This window comes from Euprymna scolopes, chromosome 23 (assembly GCF_053919585.1).
Source record: "Euprymna scolopes isolate OS-2025 chromosome 23, ASM5391958v1, whole genome shotgun sequence".
Lineage (NCBI taxonomy): Eukaryota > Metazoa > Mollusca > Cephalopoda > Sepiida > Sepiolidae > Euprymna > Euprymna scolopes.
This window is the reverse complement of record NC_136504.1, coordinates 118,587,253-118,598,940: the sequence shown is the minus strand read 5'-3', so window position 1 is coordinate 118,598,940 and position 11,688 is coordinate 118,587,253. Positions and strand designations below refer to the sequence as shown.

At 32.3% G+C, this 11,688-nt stretch overlaps 1 protein-coding gene across 2 annotated transcripts in view; it reads right to left on the bottom strand.

Moving 5' to 3' along the window:
- Positions 1-11,688, bottom strand: part of LOC145246168 (uncharacterized) — a 197,582-nt gene that overhangs the window by 76,785 nt on the left and 109,109 nt on the right. For both annotated transcript variants that reach the window (XR_013863103.1, XM_080108035.1), the window contains exon 9: positions 6,605-7,538. Coding sequence is in view for 1 of the 2 variants with exons in the window: in XM_080108035.1 (XP_079964161.1) it covers positions 6,605-7,538 (934 nt within the window). In the remaining variant the exon portion in view is untranslated. The remainder of the gene's footprint in view (positions 1-6,604; positions 7,539-11,688) is intronic.

Genomic DNA, 11,688 nt, shown 5'->3' with positions numbered 1-11,688 from the left:
TGATGATGTAAGGATAGGAGTTTGGTTTTGGATGCATTAAAAGTAACCACTCACTTGAGATCAGAGGAGAGAGAATCAGAGAGAACTTTGTCATTTACAGCCTTTGATGTTGCCGTAGATGGTCGTGTCATCAGATGTCAACGAATGATTTAAGTATGTGTTTAGGGAGGTCATTGATGTAGATCAGGAAGAGAGTTGGGCCCAGGATTGACCCCTGAGGGACTCCAGCATTTATCTGTGCCTAAACCTAAACATAGATTCCATGATCAAAGCATCTTTCTTAGAACTGCACCCCTGTGGAATTGTCTTCCATTTTCCTGCTTTCCAGCTGTCTATAATATGGTTGTCTTCAAGTCCAACGTGAACAAGTTTCTGATGAGCCGTTCCACTTAAGTTTACAAATTTACCGAACTTCCATTACTATCGATTACTATATTGTCCTTTTGACTGCTGTACACTCTTTAACCCTTATTCTTGAGTGGCCTATCGGCCTTGATAAGTGGTGACGCCTATGTAAAAATAAAACAAAAAAACCTTGAAATATCTTTACCAGAGGTTATTATTGGTAAAACTTTGAATATATTAACCAGAGGTTATTGCTGATAAAACTTTAAATATCTTTACCAGAATTATTACTGGTAAAGCTTTAAATATATTTACCAAGGGTTATTGCTGGTAAAACTTTAAATATATTTACCAGAAATTTTTGCTGGTAAAACTTTAAATATATTGTTATACAGGACATAACTACGTATCGAACCGGATACGAAACAGTATATAAAAGAGCTACCATTTTATGGTAGGGGGCATCTTGTCTTGTTTGCAGTCTAGTCTTACATTTTAGACATGCAGTCTTGCCCTGCAGCCTTGCATCCTATCAATCTCGTGTTTTACACTCTACAAGTGTACTCCAGTTAACCAAGCTTCCCAGGGACGACCGTTTAGCTCTCACACGCTAAGTTCCTTTTTCTTTACCTTCATTTACATTTATCTAACTTCAAAAGCAAGTAACCATTTTGTATTTGTATTATTACGAAGTACTAATAAACCTTCTTTTTATTACGCATCCCACTCGGCGTATTTTGTCATATTATTATATACCGTTGAAACAGGATATAACAGTTTGTGAACAAAGATGATTCTTTATCTCTTAACAGAGATAAATTACCATATTAAAAAGACTGTGTTCTATTCAATGATTTTTTGACGAGAATTTACAAGGATTTTGTTACTGAACTATCATTAGGATCACGTGCGACAAAGAACTATTCGAATTTTCCTACATAAAGTAATGGAAAATACGGCTTTCTCCGATAAGAACTCACGGAAAGGTAATAAAATTGTACTTGAAAGATATTGTCATAACAAATTCAAGGTAAAGTGAACTTTATTTATATTTTTGACGAAAAAATATTTGGGAAACGCAAACTGAATTCAAACCCGGCACCATAGGATTACGAGTTTTTCAAAAGAAAAGAAAGAACTCTTACAAAACAAAAGAGAGACTATTGTTATAATTTTTTTTTTCATGTTGAAAAACAGTTTGTTCATCATTGTCTCAGGTAAATTAATTAGAACTATTTGTTGTGTGAATTTGAAAAAGTATTATTGTGTAAAATTACGTTGTTGAAGCAGTTTATTTTGCAAAATCTGTAGAATTACTGTTGCTAAATTGTATGAACTTTGTTGAAACATTTATTCTTGCAAAACTTGTAGAAGTATTGTTGCTAATTTGCGAAAACGCATATTTACAACAAGAACAAACAAAAATATTTCAATGCTAAATGTCGACTCGACAAAAGAATTTGGAAAAATTAATTCAAACCTCGACAACTGAGAAAAAAAACGAATTTTTCTGCAGAGGGTATTTACTTTGTCAGAATTTCACTACTCTCCCGATACTGGCGTTACATTTCCAGTATACTATAGAAGGTATGAAACAGTTTTTACAAAGAAGTGTTCGGACTGGACCGACGAAGAAAAAGTTGCACTGTTACTTCAAAAACTGGGTACTGACGAAAACACAAAGTATGCTAACTTAATTTTACCCAAAAAATCGGAAGAAGTGACCTTTGAAGAGACAATCAATACTTTATCTAGAACATTTGATAAAAGAGCCTTTTTCTACTCTAGATATAAATGTTTAAATTAACAGAAATCGGAATCTGAAGACTATCTTGAGTATGCTTGTACTGTAAATTTCTTATGTGAATCATTTAAATTAAATGGAATTTCTGCGGATTTATTTAAATGTTTAATCTTTGTGCAGGGACTCACAGCACCAAGGGACAAAGATATCAGATCCCGGATCCTGACAATTATGAAGTTGGACCCAAATATAACTTTACAAAAAGTTACTGAGGAATGTCAACGTCTCATTAATATCATGAGAGAAAACACATGCATTGAAGAAAAATGCGTTTACAAGATACAACATGTAAAAAGGCAAAGGAGCTCTAGAACGTACAAGACCAAAGAACAAAAGATCCCCAGAATGCACAAGGGCCAAAATTGTGAATGTTACGGAAGTACGAGACATACCAAAAAGACCTGCTGGTTCAGGAATAAGATATGTTACGAATGTGGATTCAGAGGCCACAAGGGAACGTATTGTGACCAGAAGAGAAAGTGAAGGACCGACAAAGTGAATGCGCTTCGCACAAGGAAAGAGAAAAGTTGCGAAAGGCGTAAGTATGTCGATGTTCACATAAATAGACATCCTGTAACATTACTCCTGGATAGTGCTGTGGACATCAGCATCATAGATAAAGATATCTGGAGAAGGATCAGTCGACCTAAACTAATGGAAACCAGCAAGATGGCAAAGAGTGTGTGCGGCAAAAAGTTGGAATTCAAAGGAGAACTGAGGTGCAACGTGACATTTGGTGGTCAGACACTCAAGTCCAAAGTGTACGTGGTACCAGGAAGGAACACAAGTCTGTTTGAAGTGGATTGGTTTGTCCTGTTTAACTTATAGGAATGACCAGTTAATTCTTTTTGTAATAGGTTGAATACAGAGAAATCGAACCAAGTGGAAGGCTCCTGGATGATGCAAAAGCAGAATTCCCAAGAGTTTGCGTGAAAATAGAAGCCAAATTTGAAGTGAAGAAAGATGCCACCCCGGTGTTCAAACCTAAAAGAAATGTATCTTTTTCATCGATGGACACAATCGAGAAGAAGTTGGAGAGACTTAAACAGTTAGATGTCATTGAAAAAGTTGACCATACGGATTGGGCCAGCCCGACTGTATATGTGAAGAAAAAGAATAACAAAATCGGAGTCTGTGCTGATTTCTCAACGGGCCTGAATGATTGTATAAAGGACCACAATTATCCCCTTCCATTGGTAGAAGAGCTATTCTCAAAACTAAACGGAGAAAATTTTTTTTCCAAGATAGACCTCTCGGACGCATACTTGCAAATCAAGGTCAATGATGAATGCTCAAAGTACCTGTGCATTAACACGCATAAGGGTATCTTCAAGTGAAATATGCTTCCTTTCGGCTTAAAGGTCGCCCCTGCTCTCTTCCAACAGATAATGGATACGATGCTCACAGGGTTGGAATTTGAAATGGCATACCTTGACGATGACTTAGCCATTTTGTATTTGTATTATTGCAAAGTATTAATAAACCTTTTTTATTACGCATCCCACTCAGCGTATTTTGTCATATTATTATAAACTGTTGAACCGGATATAACAGTTGGTGAACGAAAATGATTCTTTATCTCTTAACAGAGATAAACTACCGTATTAAAAGGACTGTGTACTATTCAACTAATAAACCTTCTTTTTATTACGCATCCCACTCAACGTATTTTGTCATATTATTATAAACTGTTGAACCGGATATAACAGTTGGTGAACGAAAATGATTCTTTATTTCTTAACAGAGATAAACTACCGTATTAAAAGGACTGTGTACTATTCAACTAATAAACCTTCTTTTTATTACGCATCCCACTCAGCGTATTTTGTCATATTATTATAAACTGTTGAACCGGATATAACAGTTGGTGAACGAAAATGATTCTTTATCTCTTAACAGAGATAAACTACCGTATTAAAAGGACTGTGTACTATTCAACTAATAAACCTTCTTTTTATTAGGCATCCCACTCAGCGTATTTTGTCATATTATTATAAACTGTTGAACCGGATATAACAGTTGGTGAACGAAAATGATTCTTTATCTCTTAACAGAGATAAACTACCGTATTAAAAGGACTGTGTACTATTCAACTAATAAACCTTCTTTTTATTACGCATCCCACTCAGCGTATTTTGTCATATTATTATAAACTGTTGAACCGGATATAACAGTTGGTGAACGAAAATGATTCTTTATCTCTTAACAGAGATAAACTACCGTATTAAAAGGACTGTGTACTATTCAACTAATAAACCTTCTTTTTATTACGCATCCCACTCAGCGTATTTTGTCATATTATTATAAACTGTTGAACCGGATATAACAGTTGGTGAACGAAAATGATTCTTTATTTCTTAACAGAGATAAACTACCGTATTAAAAGGACTGTGTACTATTCAACTAATAAACCTTCTTTTTATTACGCATCCCACTCAGCGTATTTTGTCATATTATTATAAACTGTTGAACCGGATATAACAGTTGGTGAACGAAAATGATTCTTTATCTCTTAACAGAGATAAACTACCGTATTAAAAGGACTGTGTACTATTCAACTAATAAACCTTCTTTTTATTACGCATCCCACTCAGCGTATTTTGTCATATTATTATAAACTGTTGAACCGGATATAACAGTTGGTGAACGAAAATGATTCTTTATTTCTTAACAGAGATAAACTACCGTATTAAAAGGACTGTGTACTATTCAACTAATAAACCTTCTTTTTATTACGCATCCCACTCAGCGTATTTTGTCATATTATTATAAACCGTTGAACCGGATATAACAGTTGGTGAACGAAAATGATTCTTTATCTCTTAACAGAGATAAACTACCGTATTAAAAGGACTGTGTACTATTCAACTAATAAACCTTCTTTTTATTACGCATCCCACTCAGCGTATTTTGTCATATTATTATAAACCGTTGAACCGGATATAACAGTTGGTGAACAAAAATGATTCTTTATCTCTTAACAGAGATAAACTACCGTATTAAAAGGACTGTGTACTATTCAACTAATAAACCTTCTTTTTATTACGCATCCCACTCAGCGTATTTTGTCATATTATTATAAACCGTTGAACCGGATATAACAGTTGGTGAACGAAAATGATTCTTTATCTCTTAACAGAGATAAACTACCGTATTAAAAGGACTGTGTACTATTCAACTAATAAACCTTCTTTTTATTACGCATCCCACTCAGCGTATTTTGTCATATTATTATAAACTGTTGAACCGGATATAACAGTTGGTGAACGAAAATGATTCTTTATCTCTTAACAGAGATAAACTACCGTATTAAAAGGACTGTGTACTATTCAACTAATAAACCTTCTTTTTATTACGCATCCCACTCAGCGTATTTTGTCATATTATTATAAACCGTTGAACCGGATATAACAGTTGGTGAACGAAAATGATTCTTTATCTCTTAACAGAGATAAACTACCGTATTAAAAGGACTGTGTACTATTCAACTAATAAACCTTCTTTTTATTACGCATCCCACTCAGCGTATTTTGTCATATTATTATAAACTGTTGAACCGGATATAACAGTTGGTGAACGAAAATGATTCTTTATCTCTTAACAGAGATAAACTACCGTATTAAAAGGACTGTGTACTTATCAACTAATAAACCTTCTTTTTATTACGCATCCCACTCAGCGTATTTTGTCATATTATTATAAACCGTTGAACCGGATATAACAGTTGGTGAACGAAAATGATTCTTTATCTCTTAACAGAGATAAACTACCGTATTAAAAGGACTGTGTACTATTCAACTAATAAACCTTCTTTTTATTACGCATCCCACTCAGCGTATTTTGTCATATTATTATAAACTGTTGAACCGGATATAACAGTTGGTGAACGAAAATGATTCTTTTTCTCTTAACAGAGATAAACTACCGTATTAAAAGGACTGTGTACTATTCAACTAATAAACCTTCTTTTTATTACGCATCCCACTCAGCGTATTTTGTCATATTATTATAAACCGTTGAACCGGATATAACAGTTGGTGAACGAAAATGATTCTTTATCTCTTAACAGAGATAAACTACCGTATTAAAAGGACTGTGTACTATTCAACTAATAAACCTTCTTTTTATTACGCGTCCCACTCGGCATATTTTGTCATATTATTACATACCATTTAAACAGGATATAACATATTTACCAGAGGTTATTGCTGGTAAAACTTTAAATATATTTACTTGAGCTAATTGTTTTTAAAACTTGAAATATATTTATCAGACTTGTTTTTTGGTAAAATTTAAAGTATATACACCAGAGTTAATCTTTAATAAAACATGAAATATATTTACCAGGGCTTGTTTGTGGTAAAACTTGAAATATATTTAATAGAGATTATGGTTTGTAAAACTTGAAATATATTTAATAGAAATTATGGTTTGTAAAACTTGAAATATACTTACCAGAGCTTATTGCCGGTAAGGCTACCGAAAAGAGATTTAATTTGTTGGCTTCGGTCAAAGTATTGTATATCGTTTCTGCAATTTTTGCTCTGCAATAATCGTCTTGATTGGTTCGATACATTGGCCCAACAGCGTGGATAATGTATTTATATTGTGTTAAATTACCTGCACCGGTCGTTAGCACATTGCCTTCGTTCAATGGTTGCCTAGAAAGTTTATCTTGTCCTTCTTTATTGACACGCTCGCCAGCAGCTATAATAATAGCGCGAGCAACTCCAGCACCATGGGAAAGAAGTTTATTAGCAGCATTAACTATACCCTCCACATTACTTTTCAAAAGATCACCTTGATAAATCTTAACACGGAAACCATCTTTCATCGTAAAACAAGACTCTGCTTGTGTTTCTTCAGTATTCTCATCATCAGCGGACAAAATTCTATTCTGTCTATCTACTAGATCATTCATGCCATCTGTTGATGCTGGATCACTGGCAGAAACTTCCATTTTTGGGCCTTCCACTGAAGAAAAAGATGCAAATCGGTCTTTCGAAACGGTGATGATTTTTTGGAGTCCCAGGAAACATTCCAACTGATATTTTGCCGCTTGGATTAGATTAAAATTCGGACCATGAAAACGGACACTTTCATCATTGGCAGTAATTTCACATTTTATGGTTGGATACTGTTGCTGAATCTTCACCAGATAGTGTTTAATCTCTGACATTTTCATCTCAGAACTGATGGGTAATTTGTCGATCTTATACTGTGTTCTGAATTCAGTTAGATATTTTTCAAATTGAGACGCAGAGTTGTTAGAAACCAAAATGAAATTTTGCCTGGAATCCAACTGCTCAACAATATCAGGGATCAACATGATGAGATCGTAAAAGTAAAAGAGTTCTTCTGCTTCATCAGAATTGACTGAAAAAGTCTTCTGCAAAAGATAAATCAGATAAAAATCATTTTATTTTATGAAATAACAAAGACACTAATAAATGTTAGAGTCCATTAAAACGTACAATGACTAATGCACATGTATAAAAAAAAAAAGTGTATAATTATTGAAGCAGGAGTACAGAAAAGTATATAATTATTAATGAAGGAGTACAGAAAAGTATATAATTATTAATGAAGGAGTACAGAAAAGTATATAATTATTAATGAAGGAATACAGAAAAGTATATAATTATTAATGCAGGAGTACAGAAAAGTATATAATTATTAATGAAGGAATACAGAAAAGTATATAATTATTAATGAAGGAATACAGAAAAGTATATAATTATTAATGCAGGAATACAGAAAAGTATATAATTATTAATGAAGGAATACAGAAAAGTATATAATTATTAATGAAGGAATAAAGAAAAGTATATAATTATTAATGCAGGAGTTCATAAAAGTATATAATTATTAATGCAGGAGTATAGAAAAGTATATAATTATTGAAGCAGGAGTACAGAAAAGTATATAATTATTGAAGCAGGAGTACAGAAAAGTGTATAATTATTAATGCAGGAGTACAGAAAAGTGTATAATTATTAATGCAGGAGTAGAGAAAAGTGTATAATTATTAATGCAGGAGTAGAGAAAAGTGTATAATTATTAATGCAGGAGTAGAGAAAAGTGTATAATTATTAATGCAGGAGTACAGAAAAGTGTATAATTATTAATGTAGGAGTAGAGAAAAGTGTATAATTATTAATGCAGGAGTACAGAAAAGTATATAATTATTAATGCAGGAGTAGAGAAAAGTGTATAATTATTAATGCAGGAGTACAGAAAAGTATATAATTATTAATGCAGGAGTACAGAAAAGTGTATAATTATTAATGCAGGAGTACAGAAAAGTGTATAATTATTAATGAAGGAATACAGAAAAGTATATAATTATTAATGCAGGAGTACAGAAAAGTATATAATTATTAATGAAGGAATACAGAAAAGTATATAATTATTAATGAAGGAATACAGAAAAGTATATAATTATTAATGAAGGAATACAGAAAAGTATATAATTATTAATGCAGGGATACAGAAAAGTATATAATTATTAATGCAGGGATACAGAAAAGTATATAATTATTAATGCAGGGATACAGAAAAGTGTATAATTATTAATGCAGGGATACAGAAAAGTGTATAATTATTAATGCAGGGATACAGAAAAGTGTATAATTATTAATGCAGGGATACAGAAAAGTGTATAATTATTAATGAAGGAATACAGAAAAGTATATAATTATTAATGAAGGAATACAGAAAAGTATATAATTATTAATGAAGGAATACAGAAAAGTATATAATTATTAATGCAGGAGTACAGAAAAGTATATAATTATTAATGCAGGAGTAGAGAAAAGTGTATAATTATTAATGCAGGAGTAGAGAAAAGTGTATAATTAATTATGCAGGAGTAGAGAAAAGTATATAATTATTAATGCAGGAGTAGAGAAAAGTGTATAATTATTAATGCAGGAGTACAGAAAAGTATATAATTATTAATGCAGGAGTATAGAAAAGTATATAATTATTAATGAAGGAATACAGAAAAGTATATAATTATTAATGCAGGAGTACAGAAAAGTATATAATTATTAATGAAGGAATACAGAAAAGTATATAATTATTAATGAAGGAATACAGAAAAGTATATAATTATTAATGCAGGAGTACAGAAAAGTATATAATTATTAATGCAGGAATACAGAAAAGTATATAATTATTAATGAAGGAATACAGAAAAGTATATAATTATTAATGAAGGAATACAGAAAAGTATATAATTATTAATGCAGGAGTACAGAAAAGTATATAATTATTAATGCAGGAATACAGAAAAGTATATAATTATTAATGAAGGAATACAGAAAAGTATATAATTATTAATGAAGGAATACAGAAAAGTATATAATTATTAATGAAGGAATACAGAAAAGTATATAATTATTAATGCAGGGATACAGAAAAGTATATAATTATTAATGCAGGGATACAGAAAAGTATATAATTATTAATGCAGGGATACAGAAAAGTGCATAATTATTGAAGCAGCAGTACAGAAAAGTATATAATTATTATTGGAATTAATTTGTGTACAGCTCCTGCTGATTATTTGCTTTAACCCCTGTCAGCCCGTGGATTAGGGAAGCCATCCCCACTCCTCTGGGAGTCACTTGAGGGGCTTGATAAAACCCCTGCTCGCGCCCTTCGGGGCCTCTTTTTCACCGCTTTTTCATCTCATCCGGATCTGCGGATCACACCCTCGACGGTAGCTCTGCCAGTTTTCGAATTGCTTTTCAATCAGCGTGAGTGGCAGTCAACCCAGGACGGAATCTGCTAGCCCTGTTTGAATTGCAACCGAGATATCGCCAACGAAAAGGAGCCAGAACGAACGGAGCGAGGAAGCGCAGAGCATGACAATAATGTTACACGACTCATCTTCAGATAAGTCTAGCGGAATATGTTTTCGCAACTATTAATTACCTTCTCTTCTTCCATCCACTTAATTTTGGTCGTTCTGTAATATTCCATCATCTTGTATATATGTGCATATTTTCTTTCTCATTAAACTGTTAAATTGTTAACAACTGTGTTGTGTTCCTTCGCACATTGCCTCGTCTTATTTCGAATTAAGGACTTATCGATATGTGTCCTCATACTCATGTGTGAGAGTCGAACTTTAATTCCAGGGATATTCTAATCCCAACATTTTGCGAAAACATAAGAATTAGCGAGGTGTGTGAAGTGAAAATAAACAAAAAAAGAGAAAAAAAAAAAAAAAAAGAATATATGCATTGTTACATTTATATAAAGCGATCCCAAATTTAAATTCCGGGTATCGTGGGTTTTAGTAAAAACAAAAAAGAGAGAAAGTCACCGAAAAAACGTATAAAAAATAAATTAAAAAAAAAAAACTAGAAAAAAAAAACTCTGAATTGTTAACAAACAAGAACACCTTTCATTTTTGCCTCTTAAAAAAGAAAAGAACGAACTGTACTTCTAATTCAACAAATTGAACTTTATCACTTGGAACTCTCATTGATAATAACGTTGAAATACGTTTCCATATTTTCTTCTTTTCAGATTGGAAGGAACAATCTTTGTTATGTACCTGTTTTAGGGAATTTATTGTAAATATTTCAATTGTTTTTTAAATGCGATTGTTTAAAAGATTTTTGTTAGGCACATGGTGACTTCTAAAATTACCCTCTCTTTCAGTCTCTCATATACCCTATTAGTTCAAACAGTTTTCGATGTTTTTTTAAAAAAAAGAAAATTAATCGGAAATTTAAACACATTTAAGGGTTGAATTTTAAATGAAAAGATAATAAAACTGTTCTCCAAATAATTATATTGAACAAAAAAATATATATTTCCGTATCGAAGTAAAAACACATAAAAAAAAAAAGGGGAGTGAGAAAGAAATAACCGAAAGTTATCTGTTGACAACTGCATAAGCACGCGCCGACCAAAAAATACAGATATATATATCCGTGCTGGAAGAAATTATTGAAATAAATAAAATTTACTTCGTTTATTGCAAACACTGAAATAACCTTTAAAACGAAACGGTAGAATACGCCAACTGTGGTGCTCCCTCGTTCTGGGATTTATATAAGAACTTAATTGCCCTCGTGGGGAGACAAGCAATATCAAATCTTTCTGCTCTTCAAGAATCTCGTTCGTCTCAACTGAGAGCGTATAGACAGGGGGAATAACTCCGTATATCGCCATATATTACGTGAAATAATAATACGTGAAATTTAAAATAAATAAATAAATAAAACCACAATCATGGAGTTTTCAAAAGTTAAAGGTGTCAGTAATTTGCTTGTTTCTCGGAGATACTTTAAGAGAAAAATCAATCTTGACTTGAACGATTTAAAATCCTTAGAGGACCTTACGGAGGTCCGTTTTCAGAGAGACGAAAAGAGTATTGGGGCAAATTTAGCAGAAATTGCAAATTTAAACCAAAAAATCTACGAAGGTTGCTATAAGGCAGAATTGAACCTTGAAACGAGCGGTTTTCTGGAAGATGAAACGCAAGAACGAGCATATTACAACGATGTGAATAATCAGCT